The following is a 20,028-nucleotide window of genomic DNA, read 5'->3' on the forward strand; positions in this document are numbered from 1 at the left end:
TTAATTATAAAATATTTAATATGCATATCAAATTAAAGATCACAATAAGAGTTTTAATATGATATATTTTATGAAAATATTTGATTTAAAATGTACAAATTAAATTTGTTTAAATATTAAAGTTTTATAAATTTCTCTCTCCTTTCTCATCTTTTTTGAATAAATATATATTTAATTCTTTTTAATTAGTATTTTATTTTTATTTTTTTAATTTAATTTTTTGTTTTTTTTCATAATACCAAATTTTATAATTGTGATTTTTTATATTTTTTCAATATTCAATTAAAATTAGTAGTATTTTTTTTTATTATATTTATAAGTATAATAATTGAATTAGTATTAATTTTATATAATATAAAATTTAAAAATATTTTTTCATGCACGGGATGCAAATGCTAGTAAAGTTAAAAGAAACTATTAGTCTATCTAATTAAACGATTGTAGAGAATGGAAAATATTGGCAATATAAAACAATCCCCACAGCTTGTCATTAATCTCATATCACTCTTTCAATTCACAAGCGGTTCTACAAAAACGTCGCAAGATTCAATACACTCTATAGGTGTTTGGTCTGAGTGATAGGATAATTGATAAAATATTTTAACTTAATAAGGTGTTCGGTGTGTATGATTCGACTCGTGATAGCTAATTTGATCCACACTTTAATCATATTCATTTAAGTGATTATTTATCTTCCCAAAATTTAATACATTATTTAATCATCCTCTAATCTTTTTAATTTATCTATGTCATCCATCAAATTAATCATCCTCTAATCTTTTTAATTTATCTATGTCATCCTATTTAGTTAGGAATATTTTAATTGAGACTCTATGGAATACTAGCTACTCTAGGTGTCTAGCAATAGGGAGCTTCTTTGTATCCAATTGAGCACAAACCTCTAATTTCCATCGAGGCCCAATTGTTTTTGCTCAATGGGTTTTAGTGCCATTGCTTTTGCTTTGGTTTTCTTTGTCACTAATATAATGCCCAATTGCCACACATAAACCCTAAACCCAATTCCCATTAATAATTCCTGAGAAGATGTTTAAAATTCAAATGAGAAATAGCGAGATGCAATGCCTTTTCTTGAGGTAAACAGAGATTAAATGTTTTTTTTTTTTTCCTAATGTTAGTCTTTAGATTATAACCTAAATACGAAGAGATAATATATTTCCAAATACAAGGGTAAAAACTTTATTGAAGTTACCACATTAGCAATAACAAAAATAGTCCTCCTCTAATTTTATTATGTGCTAGAAATATTGGACCAAGGATTTCCTCTACACAGCACATTCTCAATTCTTTTAAAAAAAGAAACAACAACAACAAGAAAAAACACCTAAGCATAACCTATACAATAAGTTGTACACATAAAACAAGAACAACAAAAAAAGAAAAAGAAAAATTCTCATCTTCATACTCATCTGGAATTCTGGGGAAAACCTGCAAGCTTCTCACTTTCTGCAAATCACAAATCAACTTAACAAGGCCTTCCTTCACTAAGACGTCGCCACCGCCTCCGATTGTACGAATCCTTCTTCTGTGCAATCTTCGCCATGTACAACTTACTCGATCGCCATTCCATACAAGGTAGTGGTCCTGTATGGAGTTCATAATTAATCTCCATCTCCAGGTGAGACGCTTAGGCCAAAACGCGAGTTCACAAGTCGGAGTCTTCAACTTCAGAGCATACCACGAAGCTAGGAAATGCTAGTGTTATATCCCTGCAAAGCCAAATAACATACCTCACATGATTCTTACCCGGAAGAGGCCTAGACAAAGTAAAGACGAGTTTGAACCGAGCAGACTATTCTGATAGACTTACTTTAGATATGGAAGTGTCATATTCTTGATAAGGGATGGATTTTGGGATACAAATTCCTTCCACTCATCTAGGTCAATCTTTCCATCGCCTTTCTTATCTGCCTCATCAAATGTCTGCAGCATAAGAGATACAACGGGCAGAAGATGAAACACGTTCTAAAAAGTATGATCTTTAAGGAAACAGAACACAATGAGGGCAGTCCTCACCTTGTTCACGATCATCTCAATATATTCCTCCGAAAGAACTACATCCGATTCATGTAATAGTGCCAATACCATTTCTCTCAACTGCCAAGAAATTAGCAAATATCTTCATAAAAAAAGAAGAAAAAAAGAACGAAGAGGATGAAGACTTCATTCAAACTGCACGAACTATGAAAACTTCATTCAAAATCCAGTGGTCCATGAAATTTTTCAGAAGTACATAATTTAGTGATAAAGAATAAGAAAATTGAAAGGAGAAGGCCTACCTCTTCCCTTTCAATGAAACCCGTGTTCCTCAGATCATACACTCTAAATGCAACTGTTGAGAAAATGTATAGTAAGATGAGAAAAGCAAAAGTGATGCAAGCATTATGATGTTAGAACGAAATACAAGCAAAATGTGCTTCTTACATGCAACTTTCTCTGCAACTGATGCATTAGGGTGAAATATTCCTAACGACCTGACAAATTCTCCAAATTCAATCACTCCGTTGCGTTTGTAGTCAAAAATATCAAATACCTACATAGAAAACTTTTCATAAAAAACTACTTCTAGATAACAGCATAGATTTTAAAGGACGTATCTATACATCTGAAAAGTGAATGAATGAAGTCGTGATAACCTACCCTGTCCGCAAACAGATTTCTCTTGTATCTGTTCCTGAAGAGAGCAAGCTGGAATTCTTCCTGATGAGTTTGCAATAAGGTTAATGATCAATGAGTGGAAAAGTTTCGATAATGACCAAGTCAAGACATAAACAAGCAGCGATGATACCTTATGAATGAGGCCATCGTCAATTATGGAGCTACTTATCTTCTTATACAGTTCGTATAAAGCCTCTACTTCACTGACAGAAACTGCAAGATAAAAATCCTATTCAATAGACTAGTGGCAGCCAAATCCAGAGAAAAAAGTCAGGGAGCACAGAGCGAATTCGTGCAGCAGAGTGAGACTTATAGCATGGCTCATACTCACAAGGTGTCTCAGCAGCGAGGATATTGGGCTCCTCATAACCAGGGGCGTGTTTTGGAGATTTAGAGTGAAAGCAGCCCATCGGAGTAGGGAAGGTCACGGGTTAGTCGATTGTCATACAAATTCATGCTATTGTGGCTTCTGATATAACCTCACCTGCCAAAGATGAATCGCAGTAACTTAGTTCAGCACAAAAGAATTGTTCGTAAGTTTCTGATATGAACTTAAACTTCGAAATATTGTAGTAAAAATAATGAGGCGCAACAAGCTTACATATACGATTGATGAAAATGAGCAAATAACTATAATAGCTTACTTATCCAAGATTCCAAACAACACGAATCAATGAACAGAAGTTACAGAACTACATAATAGAATGCTCAATTTTATGCCACAACAACCAATAAAGATCATATATGCAGTGTGGAGATTAGCATGGAATACAGCAACGAATGAACCAAATAAACAAGACACACACGGAGAGCCACTTCATCTAACTTGGAGCCCTTCTGAAAATGTAATGTTTATACGTATTCACGCATACTGAACCTTTTCCAACCAAAATGAACAATCCTCATATGTCGACTTTCTCACATATGTGTGCGTCTATATATATATATATGGAATATGAGAAACCAAGAATTGACGCAGTAGCAGCAAAATACTTAAATTACGACGACAAAGATGCAGATGTCAATCCACCATAAGTACAGAAGATGTCTCTGAATTTTTAATGCTGATCCACCTCAAGTGCACTTATAATTCGAAAATAAATGAAGCCGCCAATACTCATGGGACCAACCTATTAGCAAATGGTATCAGATCCACACAATATTCAACGGAATATTACAAATTCACTTTGGACTTTATACTATCAGCCAAAAAACTACTCATGTACAGTTGTAACAAAAATACCACAACTATAAATAAATCTAATCCTTCGTCATCTTTTCCCTCAATCACAAGGAAACTAATGCTAAATTCAGTCCATACCAATATCAAGATTTAAAATTCTAAAAGATAATACATATATATTGTAGTATTTCTTATTGGTTCTTGGAGAACAGATATATTAAATGTTTGTTTATCATGCCACACCTTCAACAAAGTTTCCCAAAACTCAGTCTTTTAGGCAAAAACATGCAACAAAGAGTTCGATTGTGTGTGTGTGTGCGTGAGAGAGAGAGAGAGAGAGAGAGAGAGAGAGAGAGAGAGAGAGAGAGAGAGCCCAATAGAATGAAATCAAGAAGAGGCTAACCCACTTGGTCGATTGCTGATTATATCAAGAAAAAGAAGGTTTTCAAAAAACAAAAAAACTTGATCCTGATCCGCACAAATTCCAAATTTTTGACAAGAAAACAGAAATTCAAAGAACCCACTTCAATAAACTCACTTTAAATTCTCCGTCATTTCCCATTCCAATAGAGAGGGTCATAACGAAAAGAAACCCAGAAACTAATTCAAGTCAAGAATGCACAACAAAACTCAAGAAAAATACACTGAGAAAATGACGGATGCAATCCACGCCCAAAATTCTGTTGGAAAAGATAAAATAAAATAAAATAAAATTGCAGTGGCCGAGAGAAGAAGATAGTCGAGGGAGATGAGAGCTGACCGACGAAGCGCAGGATATTGAGAAGGCCGTGGTGTAAGCGTTTGTCTTGTTGCACCCAAATCTGATTTCTTTATGCATGTATGAATACTACTATTTATAATAAAGATTTAAAATAATAAATTAATTAACGAGTTTTGAATGTACTATTTATTTATGTAGTGTGATAGATAAGACTCGCGATTTGCGAGTATGCAGGCGTTTACTTTGTGAGGCCGTCTCTCTCAACACTTGTGTCAAAAGGCTTTGGCCTTTCTGCATGCCATGAACCACATTGTCATTAATACGCAGACAAATTAGTTATACATACACGTATACCTACACCATCACTGCCACTGCTACCTTTCTTTCTATGGTCTTTTTCTTAAATTCTTTATTCCAGTCCCAAAAATACATCTTACACATGAATTTTATGCCTTCTTGCACATGAATTTTATGTCTTCAAGCATAAGGATTTTCAATTTTTCTTTTTTTATTTTTCACATGATGAATGTTTATGACAATTTCAATTCTATGAGGCAAAATGATTTTCTGACGTGGCAAATTTACGCCGTTTGACGAGTTGAAGTGACGTAGATAAAAAGAGTAATTACGTCAAAATGTATGAAATTTAATAAAATTTTGATTTTGTATATAAATTTCATTTTTTTTTTTAATTTTCACATGAACGACAAACGATTGCCCCCAAATCAGTGTTGAGTACCTGAGGTGGATGCCAGAAATGTCTCTGTGACTTAAACGAACAATCTAGCTATTAAACGACATAATTGAAGTAATAATGAAACATTGTCATTTCACTATGAATCTTCATATTCTTAGTTAGGGTGTAATGATGTTGCTAGTTTGATGCTCGTGGAACAACAATCTGAAGAAAAATTGGGTGAACTCACAACAATATATGAAGAAAATTTTGGCAAACTCACAATAAGAAATTTCTAAAGTTGGACTGGACTAGTAATAGAACTTTCGATGTATGGTGAAACGACGAAGTTCCTTACTAGTTCTACTAAGGCATTTAATAGATCATACGTTTAAGCCACATAGACATCTTATACCTTTTTTATTTACGTTGTGAAAATTTGTGCGGTTCCGATTTGGGGATAATTGTCGTTTATATTAAAACAAAAAAAAAATCGCATGCGAAATTAAAAGTGTGTGAATGTATATTTTGGTGTTATTACCCTTTTTATATACATTGCTTCAACTTGTCACGAAACATTAATTTGCCACGTCCAAGAAATATTTTGGCATATGAGATCGAGGTCACCAAAAATGAGAACAAACCATTGATTTATATTTATCTTGTTTCTCAAGAAATATATTCATTTTTTTATATAAAATAAGAGTGGAGAACCATTCTCAACACTTATCATGAAGATCTACGGTAAACGTATCATCTTAATGGATTAATGCACCATTTAGGTTCGAATTTTAGAAGGAGCGGAAAGTTCATTTTTTTCGAATGGACTAGATTTAACAATGAATGTATTGATTTTATAGAAATACTGCATTGTTTTCACATTTTCTGATTAGGCACCACGTCCCTAGGGATGGAATTTGTGGCTAGTGTCGAAAGGGTCGTGGTACGACAAGCCATGCTATTTTATTTTGTGAGAAAGTTTGCGAAAAAGTGTGCTATATACTAAGGGCTAGTTTGATTAGTTAGTTAAAGGCATATTACTTAGATATAAGCCGTCTACTCAATGTTTGATATTCAACCTTCCGAAAAGCAGCAGCCCGCTAATTGACTTTGGGCCCGGTCCAAAACACTGTTCGATAGCTGAAAGAGAAACGGGGTAGACCCTCTGTTACCTTTCCTTCATGCTACAGTAATTCTTGTTTAATTTTTCATTCACACAATTGCCCCCAATTCCCATCACCACCAACACCACTCTACCCTCGCCGACATCGCTGTTCCTCACCAATGTTCACCGGCGGTCAGTAGTTGCATCGGCGGCGGTATTAATTCTTGCGAAGGGAACTCATCGATTACCACCGATTTCAGTTTCTCACCTTTACCAACAATATCATGAGAAATCCCCTTTCCAAAATCGTCGCCTCCATTGACTTAAACCATGCAAATCTGCAAGGAAGTGGAGAAGGTCTGAATCTTGAATTTTGATGGGGGGGATGAGATGGGTTGTTTTTTTTAGGGGTTTTGCAGGGGAAGGGAGGGATGCAGCAGTGGGCTGAATCTTCTTGGCAGTGGGACGAGCTGGCGCTGGAGGGAGTCAGGCGGCGATGCGCCGATTCTTATTAGCGGTGGGGCGGCGCTGGAGGGAGGGGGAGGCGGCGGTGGGGTGAATCTTCCTGGCGGTGGGCGAGTCGGCGCTGGAGAGAGGGATGCGCTGCGCCGATTCTTGTTGGAGGTGGCGGCAGGCGCTGGAGGGAGGGAGAGAGGCAGTGATGGGGGGCGGGGGGTTGGGATGGAGGTGGCGGCAGACGCTGGAGGAAGGGAGAGAGGCGGTGATGGGGTGGGGTGGGTGGGATTGAAGATGATGGGAGAGGGAGAGGTCTGTAGCACAAATTTGGTTCTACCAACGAAAATGTTTTCGACTTCTATTTTTTAATTAATTTAATAGTATAAGGTTAAAATAGTAATTTCACTATTTAATCTATATTTTAATTTAAACTATCAAACAATTAATTCATACTATCTAAATTTTAATCTTGATTTATCAAACACTAGGTTAAATTACATGGGTTTCATTTCCTACCATGGGCCTCCTAGTTAATAATTATCACTCCTTAACCTACATAATTTATCAAACACCCCCTAAGTGTTCAAATTTGGTTTGTTTAGTATTGAATCAAATCACGAACTTCGTTTATCGAATACTTTGAGGCTCACGAGCTTAATCGAGTCTATACAAACTTTCTAAATTTATATTTATATTCAAAACATTGATTATTTTTTCTTTTGAAAATAAATTATTTCATTCAAAATACTAAATATATTAATTATTTTCTTATAACAAAAAGAGTTAATTGGATATTTAATATAATTATTATTAATTTTAGTAGATAAATATAAATTGTACCTATTAATAAGCGAGGTGGTCTTGGGTACAACTAGGTGTACCATACAACTGGGTCCGCATCCTGACTCAAATCATGTAAATGACACTATTATGTTATACAAATGACATTGTGTATAAATGACATTATAACATTGTAAATGACACTGTCTATAATTGACACTATTCATAAATATAAACGTTACTTCTTGTAATTGACATTATAAGATTGTAAATGACACTATAATATTTTAAATGACATTATAAGATTGAAAATGACAATATAACATTTTAAACTGTTACAGTATCATTTATATAACCGAATATTGTCAATTATAGGCAGTGTCATTTGTATAATCGAATAGTGTCATTTATACGATTTTGGTCAGGATACGGGTTCAGATCAGGATGCGGGTCAACCCGTTTAAACGGTACACCCGGTTGTACCCAAGTTTTTGTGTTAATAATTTATATTTTTTAAGTTGAATCACTTAACGAACGTGTTCACGAGCTAATTAACGAATCGAATACTAGAGTTTGATTTATTTATATCGAACTTCTCTAGACGAATTTGAAAGAGCTTTTTTCAAGTCGAATTCCGAATATTAGCGAGCGAGTTAGTTTGTTTTAGGGCCCCATGTGAATGTGGTTTCATCCTTAACGTTGGAAAACGGATGAGCGTTTCTATTTATAGAAAAGATTTCGAACTATATATGGCTTGTGGATCTATGGCTTTAACGATGTCTTTGCCCTTCATGGCTTTCTCATATTGTATCTCGTCATACTAATTAAGCCTAAAAAAATATTTGACTTATCTTGGTTTATCATACCCCAAGGATGATTGTATTCCAGTTGTCGAATTTAATAGTTTTTTTTTTTTTTGGCATATGTGCTCTCAAAATTATATATATAGAAACCTATATATAACTTTAGTATGTAAAACAATATACTCCAAGATATAGTTGTCATAAATGGAAACATGCACACACCGAAACATCTAGTACTGATACATTGAATTCATTGTAAACCTAACCTTGAAATTTTGTTCTTATATGCAGTTATATTTCTCAAAATGCTGTTTTGATTAGTTATGTCAAATGAATTGAAGATAATGATTGACTAAGAATTAACACGCCCATTATATTTTTATTCATCGCGCTAAAGTTTGACGTAGGATTGGACTATATTGAACGTACTAAACAAATTAACAAATTGAAATGATATTATGATCCAATTTGAACGTACTAAACAATAAATTGAAATGATGATATTACGATCTAAATTGATTCAAGCTTCAAAAGTAAAATATAATTAAATTAATGTTTAATGCAAATCCAATATTTTAAAAAATAATTACAAGTCCAATATAAACCAGTAATAATCATACGTGCAAAGTAGGTACGGTATCCATAATGTACGTATTCAACTAAGAGCATATTTACACCTAAAACATATATAATATAAAAAAATATTCTCTTCGTCTAACAATTCGTGTTCTAATTTATCATTTTGGTCCGTTCACCAATTTGTGCCCTACTTATTTTTAGTAACTATTTCCGTAATTACTATTCTTATATTTTACACTTATATTTATACATAAATGTCATTGAGAGACTCACCATTTTTAATATTAAAAAATGTCATTAGTCAACTATACTTACTAATTGTGGGTTCTCTTTTCCACTCAACAAATAAATAATACACTATTTTAAAAAATTCGTGTCTCATTCCCTTAGAACACGAATTAGTGGATGGAGGGAGTATATTTTTTATAGTTATAAAGTTATTGTTGGACTCTGTGTATTTAATTATCTTTTATTTTTTGGTCATCTATCTCTTATGATGTCCACTTGATTTGACCTAAACGAACCAACCTTAAGTAATCTCCCAATGGAAATACTCACGTTTCTAAAAGTTGTGATTTTATTATTATATTAGGACGTCTTTGAAAATTGTGGTATTTTCTTATTTAAAAATGATCCTATAAATTTTTCTTTTCATTATTTATAAAAAGGTGTGAGACTCAATTTCCACTTAAACATAACTATCATATTTTTTTTTAAAAAAAATGTGTTATCTTTTTTTATCCATAATTTTTAGAGACGGACGGAGTAATTTAAAACAAAATTTGCCAATTCCATAAAAAAAATTAAAAAGTGTTAGGTAGGTGATCTATCATATCGTTCGTCGTTGCTATTGATAATGACTAGAGATGTTGGCACAAAATTGACAAGAAAGGGGAACACCACTGTACTCCTTTAATAAAAAGAAAAAAGGGTAAAATTTAATAGTTATGTCACTTTCTATATTATTTTACCTTTTCCATATATGACGACGGCTGCAATTTTTCCTTTTCTAAAATATGGATTAAAATATAAGAAAGAAAAAGCTAAAATGTAACGGAGCAAATGACGTGAGCTGATTTCATAATACATATTCACTTAAGAAATAGTAGCTCCATCCACCATAAAAAAATAAGTGTGATCTTGTGTGCGTGTGTTGGCCAAATGATAAGGGGTTAATGTCTAAAATTAAAGGTCTTGGATTCGAGTTTTTCTATGACGCGACCTTTTAATTTTTTTTATTTAATATTATAAATTTATCCAAAAAAAAGATAAGTGTGATCTTTTTATTTTTAAGCATACATATTTATATTTTATCTCATTCACACATTATTTATAAAAAAACTTATTTGAAAAATTATTTACTCCCTTCATCCTTATAAAAAGTATGCACTCTTAAATGACACTAATTTTAATAAAATAGTTGAATGTATTTTGAGTGGAGTAAGGAGTCCCACTTTATCGTGAGTGAAAAACTTATCATAAATAAACTGGATACATTTTATGTGGACGGACGAAAATGAAAAATTAGATAGAGGACGGAGGGAGTACTACTTAACAAATTATTTTGATGACTTTTTCTTTCACTTAATAGAAATCTTCCAATATTTTTTTTCAAATTAATGTCGTCTCATCTACACCACATTTATCATGGATGGAGAGAGTATGAAATACGAAATATGAACTTGGCTTGAGATTAATCGAGTTGAACTCACTCATCGATATAATGTCATTATTAATCAAATTTACGGTATTAATCTTTAGTAATTTATCATAAGTTGGAATTAACTATCTACTTTCGTCAATTATCGACTTCACTATGAATCTGTATATATTAACGATCGTAAATGTTTATATACCAAATTCAGGATGGACTTGTGTGGTTCGGTGTGCATATTCGGCTCGCGAACATATTCGGCTCGAACCTATTCGCGAATAGGCTCACGAATATGTTAGCGAATAGGCTCACGAATAGGTTCACCAATATATTCGCGAATAGACTCACGAATAGATTCATTAAATAATAATTTTATATATTTTATTTGTTAAATATTTTTTAAATAATAAAAATAATACTCATAATTAAAAAAATTACTATTAATTTGATAAATTATCGATTTGTTAAAAAATAAATTATAAATTATGATTTATAAATAGTCTAGTAATTATTGAACAAATGTAATTTCTTTTATTTTAATGAAACCTTAATATATAAATAATTCGAATCGAGCTTGAATTTGAAATCGAGCTTGAAATTCGAGCCGAGCTCGAGCTCGAGCTCGAGATAAACGAATAATTAACGAGTCGGATTCGAACCAAACTCGAGCTTGGTATTATATAAGCGAGCCGAGCTTGAGCTCATTTTTAGGCTCGAATTCGAGCTCGAGCCGAACCAAATCTTCACGAACCGAGCCCGAGCCTGAATGTATTCGGCTCGGCTCGGTTCGTATACAGCCCTAGTGGTTCCTCTGTATATTGTTAATTTGGCCTATTTGGAATTGTAAAGTAAACTTATTGGAAATTTAATTCACCGTGCTAAACTGCTAACAAAGTTGGACAGTCCTGATTGGAGATAATATGGATTTCATTACCCACCCAAATTTAATCCATGAGCTCATTTGGTGACACTTGGTAGAAAAGTAATGGTTATTCAAAAATATGATTTTCAGAACTATGGTTTAATTTGAAGAAAATGAGTGATCACAATTTCCTTATCTAACGTTTAGTAAATACCACAAAAATTATTATATATAATTCAGAGCTTAGGGTTGGATTCAAATCTATACTATATTAAAAAGTTAAGATTTCAATTTGAAATCAATTTAAAATTGATTTTAAAATTAAGTGACAGTTTTATAGTTATAATAAGATTGATGAAGGTTTATTTGTAAATCATATTTTTCTTTTTATTTCCTTTTTCTTTATCTTCTTTTTTATTTGTTTTATTTCTTTCTAAAATTATGAAATTCGACTAATTATAAAATATTTAATATGCATGTCAAATTAAAGTTCACGATAAGACCTTAAATTTGATATATTTTATGTAAATATTTCACTTCAAATGTAAAAGTTATACTTATTTAAATTTTACAATTTTAAAAAAATTATATCTCATCTCTCATCTTTTTCTAAATAAATCTATTTTTCAATTCTTTTTTTATTATTATTAACTTTTTTTTTTACCTTTTTATCATATCAATTTTTATTATTGTGATTTTTTTTAGTTTTTAATATTCAATTCAAATATACTAAGTTAAAATTAATTTTTTATTATATTTATAAATATCATAATTGAGTTGGTATTAATTTTATATAAATATAGAAATATAAAAATGTTTCATGTGCAATGCATGCAAATACTAGTTTAATTAACATGTAAAAATATAATAATTGAGTTATCATTCAAGTGTTTAAAATATATTTTCACTATTGTACTACTAACAATATATAAAATTTTCAATATGAATAAGATATTTTATATTTTTATTAATCTTACAAATTCAATATCGCTCAGTAAGATAATTAGCAATTGAGAAGGCACATAATATTGAAAATATATAAAATATACTACTACTAAATTAATGAGAAATAAGTCGGACACGTCCGGCGCAAGTGATCAGAACATTTTCGGAATATTTAGTTTGTACTTAACCAAAAGATGGGAGTTAAATTAAAAATGTTTATAAATTATGTCGAATGTACAATCAAGTGTACATGTTAATATTTTAAATGCGTGATGAACCTTTATATATATATATATATATATATATATATATATATATATATATATATATATATATAGGGTCAGCTTCAATGAAGACCACTTCCCTATATAGAGAATAGAGACCAAATCAGAGCCATTGATATCACCAAAATCAATGAATCAGATTAATCAGAATTCTTCAAGTTTAGGAAATTCCGTAAATTCCTCATTTTCCAATTCTGGGAACCAACGAACATTAGTATGTTATTATTATGAACTTACGAACATACTAATGTTCGTCGATGTGTTCGTATAAAAAATAAATGAACATACTAATGTTCGTCGATATGTTCGTATAAAAACAAATGAACGTACAAATAAACATACTTATGTTCATAAGTTCATAATAATGTTCGTTGGTTCCCAGAATTGGAAAATGAGGAATGTATGGGATTTACTAAACTTTTAGAATTCGGATGAATCTGATTCATTGATTTTGGTGAGATCAATGACTCTGATTTGGTCTTCATTCTCTATATAGGGGAGTGGTCTCCATTGAACTCTTCCCTATATATATATATATATATATATATATATATATATTTTGTATATATAAATTGCTCCCTTCAGGATTCGAATCCAGGATCTGTATTCATCCAACAAGATGATGCATCCACCATAGATCTTGATAATCGAATGACTAAAAATGGTTCTCTGTTCTTCTTTTATTTAATGGTTCTTTCTTGAACCTCTCCCTATATATATACTAGTACGCCCGCTCGTGCGATGCACGACTAATATTAAAAGTGAGTGATATTTTAAATAAATAAATATACATATTAAATGTAAGTAAATATAATTGATATTGTGTATAAATATAAAAATCATCAAATATCAAAAGCAAGTAAATGATAATGAGTATCATTATGTATCATATAATATTCTAAGATTTACTCCTATAAATTTATACAAATCTAAATATCACCTTTAAAAATTTACTTTTATGCTAAATAGTTTTAAAATGAACAAATTATAAGTTTAATCTTTTTAGTCGCATAAATATTAAAAATGATGTCTAATAAAATACTATAAAAATAAAATTAAATTAATAAAGAAAAGGGAATGAAATAGGGAAATATATAACCGTGAAATTCAAAAGAATGGATTTAGGAGAGAGAAGATGATAGATGAGAGAGGAGAGAGAAAAAGAAATAAATTTATGACTTTAAATGATAATAACTTATTTATTTTAAATTTATTTTTTGTAATTTTTACATCAAATTAAAGATCTTTTCGTTATCTTTAGTTTAACATCCATATTGAATATATTTTTATGAATTAAAATTGATGATTTTTAAAAAAGAAGCAAAATTGAAAAAGAAAGATGAAGAAAGAGAAAATTTGGTGGGAAAAAGTTTACGTTAAACTGGTGTTTTATATATTATATAGATAAGTTGGCTAATCTCAAATAATCAAAGACAGAAATTTGAAAACATTCTAATACAAACACGTAATCGTGCACGAGAACAATGAGTTTGGCGGCTTAAACGATAAGTATTCGTCAAACGCTGACATGAGTATAACGAGTTTGATCGCTTAAACGATAATCAAGTAATTGAGATTCGTTGCGAGCGTAATTTAGTGGATGAGATAGATAAAATATTTTTAATTAATATGATTACATGAGTAAAATGAGTTTGGCCGCTCCCATGTGCCACGTATTTCAACATGAGTAAAAAGATATTTTTCAATGCCAACAAGGCCTAGTTTAAGTGACAAAGTTGAAGCATTCAAAAACTTTTTTTTATGAGAGATTGTAGGTTCAGTTCTATCCGCGTGCAGATAATTTTCCAATTTTTATGTGGATAGTGGTCCCGCATGCATACGGATAATTTTTTCACCTTTGTGTGGTGTAGAGGTCCAGTCTAGGTGCGGGTTGCTTATCTGATTATATCTTAGTTACCTCTTGTAATTCTAAAAAAAAAATCGATCTCCAATATTTTATGATAGGGTTTCCTTTTAACTGGTCTATAAATACCTCAAAGTATTCCAGCAAGTTAAAAGACTATCTAAATATTGTGAATTTGAAATCTCTCAAGCCATCAAGCATCATTTTCTTACACTGAAGCACTCATCGTATTTCGAAGAAGAGAGTTCTTATGTGTTTACAAACTGCTTTTGGAATAACAAAATATGTGTTATTTCAGAGTTAGTACACAAACACACCCTTAATCTAGGCGATCTTAATCTATGTAATCTCAGTCTAGATCCGGGCACACTATCTTCAAACTAATGTTTTTATTGTAACAGTGTGCTCACAGTCGGAAATCCTATCGTTAACTCTTCACCCTCTGTAAATAGTTAGATGTTAGAGTTAGAAGGAAATTAGCAAATGGGCTACTTGTTTATAGTCTGAAAGTTGAAGGATTGTATTCAGAATTGCAATCGTGAAAATTGCATTTAACGGTTACAACCTCATAACCCATGGATCAGTCTAACGCAACTAATCCTGGTCAAGCTGAACTTGCAGCTACAAAAGCAAGGAATTCAAATTAAGGGATTGTCCTATAAACTAGGACCGTGGACGTAGGACTTTTCTCCGAACCACATAAAAAATGATTGTGTCTTTTACTTAAACATTCATATTTCAGTTTGCTATTATGTCTAACTGCTCAGCATACTAACCTACACAATCATCAGCATACACATGAAATTGATTATCATACTTCATCAACTGACTCAAGTCACTATTCATTAACCGATACTAATAAGCTGAAAAGTTAAACTTGAAAATATTTCTTAAGCGAGTTAAAACTTATCATCACATTCTGCACGCGTTTTAGTTATTATTCCAACTGACTAATTGTTGATCTGTGTCACCCAACTAACTCGTTATCATCTGAGTTTGCCTTAGAACACATAATTTAAAAAACGAGCAAAAACATTAACTGGTCTATTTCCCTTTCAAACACTAATACATACTCGCCTCGAGATCAATATGTTTCTTCTTTTTTTGTCTAGAGCGTAAAAATTCCCCGAAATGCCAAAGTAGGCCTTGACAATCAACAATGATTTGTACGTTGCCGGAAAAGTGGAAGGAGAGAGAGAGAGATATCCGCATTCCAATGCTTACGTGAGATATTGGAAAAGGAAAATGTAAAATGATGGAACATAAATTAACTATAATGGAACGTGAAAAATCTACTGCGGGATATGTTGTTTGTTTGTTACTGAAAAATGGCTGCTTTTGAAAAATGAAACCAATAGAATTGGTCGGGCACGGGCTAGTCACGGCTCAATCACCAATTTTCATAAAAAAAATGTTAAACGATCGAAAAAATCATATTCCCCCCTCCCCTCCACCTTTTCTCTTCTGTCGAAACAACGACTCTTTTTTTTTCTCTCTCTCTTTTCTCTTCTATAAATACATACTACTTCCATTCTATTTTTCACATTCACACACAATTCCAACAATGTCTTCCTCCAACTTCTCTTCCAACAATTCTTCGTCAAATTCATCCGACGAAGAAGTTCTCAATCAAGATCACCTTCTTTTTCCTAATTCAAATATCAATCCCGGAGCCTTTTTCATGCATCTTGCCTCGAACTTCATGTAAGTGGCGTCTACTATTAATTTTTATCCTCCTAAGAAAAAAAGAAGCATAGATATATTCTTCGTGATCGTGAAAGCGGTGGTGTTCGGCTTCATCGGGATTACTTTGACGATGAGCCTATTTACAGTGATTCATTTTTTCGTCGACGATTTCGTATGAGGCGTTCTCTTTTTTTGCGCATTGTGAGTGCGGTGGAGGTCGATCCATATTTCCAACAACGCGACGACGCAATGGGGCGGCAGGGCTTCACATTTCCAAGCGACGAGAAGAAGATGAGGTTCAAAGTGATGCAAGAAGCTGCACGGAATGATGTAGAATGAGCTTTTGGTGTTCTCTAAACTCGTTGGGGGCATTATCAAAGGCCCGTCTCGTTTATGGAAGAAAGAGGTTTTGAGCGATATCATATGTTTGTGTGCATCATTTTGCACAATATGATAATCGAGGATGAAGGAGACCATGCTACCAATTGGGAGGGTGACACGGGCGGTGAAGGTTCAAGCACCGGTCCTCAAACGGAGATCCATTCCGGAGCGCTGCCGGAATTCGCCTCCTATGTAGCTCGGAGTCAAAACCTATAGGATAGTCGGTTGCACACTCGCCTTCGAGATGATTGGAGGAGCATCTATGGGCACGTTTTGCTCCACTCGAGCCATAGACATGTTTTTAAATTATTGTTTTTTAATGTAAGTTTGATTTTAATTTCAATAAAGTTTTAAGGTTTGATTTTAATTCAATGAAGTTTTAATTATTAAATTAGATGTCAAATTTAATTGAGTTCAACATTAAAAATAAATCCAAAATGGAAAATAAAATTAGAGAGTCAAGTAGGAGGCTCTCCCACTGTGGGGAGTGAGCTCTTAAATGGTGAAAACCACTTTTAAGAGTCCACCTTGGCTCTCTAGTCTCTACTATGATGCTCTTAGCATGACTCAGATAAATGTTTTTCTTTTAAACAATTTTTCTATCATTGGTGCATTCAGAAGTCAACATTAATTATTGTTACCATTAATAATACAGATGCAATATATTATAGGTTAATAGTAGATTTTACCTACTCTCAAATAGATAAATATATATACATATATATATATATATATATTCACATAAATTAAAATATATAAATAATACCCATTTTTTGAAAGAATTTGACATTTATACCACCCTTAATGAAATTATAAATAATACTCCATCCGTCCACTAAACTTGGCATGTATTCTATTTTGGATCGTCTCATTATAAGTGGCCTGTTTCTATAAATGGGGAAAAGTTAACCCTTAAAAAAATATAGGTCCCACCACTTTTAACCAATTTACACCTTCTCCTTAATTCCTGTGCCGAAAGTTTTGAGCCACTTATAATGAACTAAACATAAAAAATAAACTTCCAATCAGAACCCGTCATATCCATCTCCCTTCTACTTAGAAATTAAGAAGAAGATAAAAAATTAAGAAGACAAATAAGAGAATAAACGAAACGTTCTGGCACCAAAATCACAAAAAATTGGGTACAAACGGGGTATTACGTACAATCAGGTTGACCCGCACCCAAACTCTGATCTGCATCCTGATTCGAACCCGCATCCTGACCTAAATCGTAATAATGGTACTTTTCGATTATACAAATGACACTGCCTATAATTGACATTATTCGGTTATATAAATGACACTGTAACATTTTAAAATGTTATAGTGTCATTTATAATTTTATAGTGTCAATTACAGGAAGTGTCATTGATATTTTTGAATAGTATCAATTATACACAATGTCATTTACTCCCTCCGTCCCTCAAACATCTTCCTAAGGAAATGTGACACGAATTTTAATAAAAGTTACTTGTGTATTAAATGAGTGGAGAATAGACCCCACAAAAAGTGAAGATTGTAAGAGTAATAGTGAGTGAAATTATTTCCAAAAGTAGGTTAGGAAGATGTTTTGGGGACGGACCAAAATGAAAAGAGATGAAGATGTTTGAGGAACGGATACGCATTGTCATTTGTATAACAGAAAAGTGTCTATTATAAACAGTGTCGAATAGTGTTATTTACACGATTTGAGTTAGGATGCGAATTCAAATCAATATGTGAATCAGAGTTTGAATGCGGGTCAATCCAATCGTATGGAACGCCCGATTATACCCAATACCATTTCCACCAAAATTTGGCTCCCATGTGATTTTGAAACTTTAATGAAAAATGTAAGACTTATATATATATATATATATATATATATAGAGATTTGATATGCTAGGCGTCCAAAATGAGCGACATGTGAGCGACACAGCCGCATCACCAGATTTTCATTCTCTTTTTAATTAGTATTTAATTTTCCTTTATCTTCTTTCTATTTAAGAGTTTGTATTTTATTGATTTGTATGTTGACTCCCATCCTCATGTATTTAGATTTCCTCCATCGATGTTTCAAATCGGATTTCTTCTAGCGGCGCCATCGCAATTTTTGAAATCTAAAATTATGATGTCTTGTTTTGCTCACTAGGCTTTACTGTTTTTTTAAATCAAAATCAAAAGTTTCGTTCTTGCTTGCCAAATTCTCTGAAAAATCACCGTTTCTAATACGAATCTGAGAATTTTTTTCATGTGGACATAAATTGTAAGAGGTTAGTTTAGTGAAATTAGGGCTCATAGATTTTGAAATTTGGGGAGTGAAAATTTGGGGTATTTGAAGTTGTTGGTGAATCGCGATTGTGAGGGATTGTATTTGTGCAGATGGATTGCTGAGTGTGACGAAAAAACAAAGAAAACAGATTTTGGCAAAAAGGAGGAGGTGGTGTGCTGATGCAGAGAGAGAGAGAGTGAATAGGATAATTTTAGAATAGCAAAAATGAAAAAAGAAAAAAAAAAAAGAAAAAAAAAATTTGGTGATGCGGCAGTGTCGCTCACGATGATCGCTCTTTCTAGGCGCCTAGCATATCAAATCTCTATATATATATATATATATATATATATATATAGGGTTGAGTTCTATAGAGAATTATCTTTTTGTTCATTATGAACAAATCTATATATTTTACGAACGTATCAGTATAAGTAATGAACATACGAATTTAGTAAAAATAGAAAAAAAAAACTCGCCATTGGTAGGATTCGAACCCGGGGCAAATTTATGTTCATGTGGTATATTGATTTATTCATCAAAATTATAAATATGTTCGTTTTTGTTTCACAAATTCTCTATTCTCTAAATATTTAGCATTCTCTGTTGAACATTTCTCTCTATATATATTGATGGTGGGGCCATATTTGATGAAACTTTAATGAAGAATCAAACTTTGATGAAAAGTCAATATTTTAATCTTTCTTAGTTATTAGAGTAAGATATTTTCAATAATTCAAAAAAAGCGTAAGATTTTCAAGATTCAATAATCTATGTAGTATCATATTTAAGATATATAGCAAGACTCTAATAAATGAACCAAATCCGAAAGTTTGAACAAACACGTTGAAAATCCAAATAACTCTAGATATATCAAATTAAGGCATTGAAAAATCTAGACGAGTACATAGAGAGAGTACATATATAGTTTTGCCGCCCCTACAATAATTTAAGAAAAAAATAATAGTAATAATTTAAGAAAAACTGTATTTATAGTCGGTCAGATATGCACAGCCGGTCCGGCCTGGCCCAGTACATTTTCTTTTGGGTAATTTTATACATAGCCCCCATTTTACTCACTATAGCCTTCTAATTTAAAAAATAAAAATAATATTTTTTACTATT

The 20,028-nt window shown here is 32.2% G+C and overlaps 1 protein-coding gene and 1 pseudogene across 7 annotated transcripts; one reads left to right on the forward strand and one right to left on the reverse strand.

Moving 5' to 3' along the window:
- Positions 1 to 1,171: 1,171 nt before the first annotated feature.
- Positions 1,172 to 4,837, reverse strand: LOC131014726 (calcineurin B-like protein 4). 7 transcript variants are annotated; one of them, XM_057942801.1, is made up of 9 exons: positions 4,620 to 4,837; positions 3,008 to 3,160; positions 2,807 to 2,889; positions 2,659 to 2,718; positions 2,443 to 2,551; positions 2,298 to 2,350; positions 2,035 to 2,115; positions 1,829 to 1,941; positions 1,172 to 1,727 (listed from the first exon to the last, which is right to left on the reverse strand). In XM_057942801.1, exons 2-9 carry the CDS (start codon positions 3,084 to 3,086, stop codon positions 1,664 to 1,666), a joined length of 642 nt encoding a protein of 213 aa, XP_057798784.1. In that variant the 5' UTR covers positions 3,087 to 3,160; positions 4,620 to 4,837; the 3' UTR covers positions 1,172 to 1,663. The 7 variants fall into 7 exon arrangements, with proteins under 7 accessions (XP_057798784.1, XP_057798787.1, XP_057798788.1 ...); XM_057942804.1 differs by lacking the exon at positions 4,620 to 4,837 and adding an exon at positions 4,398 to 4,600; XM_057942805.1 differs by lacking the exon at positions 4,620 to 4,837 and adding an exon at positions 4,103 to 4,210.
- An 11,900-nt stretch (positions 4,838 to 16,737) lies between these two features.
- Positions 16,738 to 20,028, forward strand: part of LOC131019052 (uncharacterized) — a 4,478-nt pseudogene continuing 1,187 nt past the window's right edge.

The sequence above is a fragment of the Salvia miltiorrhiza genome, chromosome 3 (genome assembly GCF_028751815.1).
Source record: "Salvia miltiorrhiza cultivar Shanhuang (shh) chromosome 3, IMPLAD_Smil_shh, whole genome shotgun sequence".
Lineage (NCBI taxonomy): Eukaryota > Viridiplantae > Streptophyta > Magnoliopsida > Lamiales > Lamiaceae > Salvia > Salvia miltiorrhiza.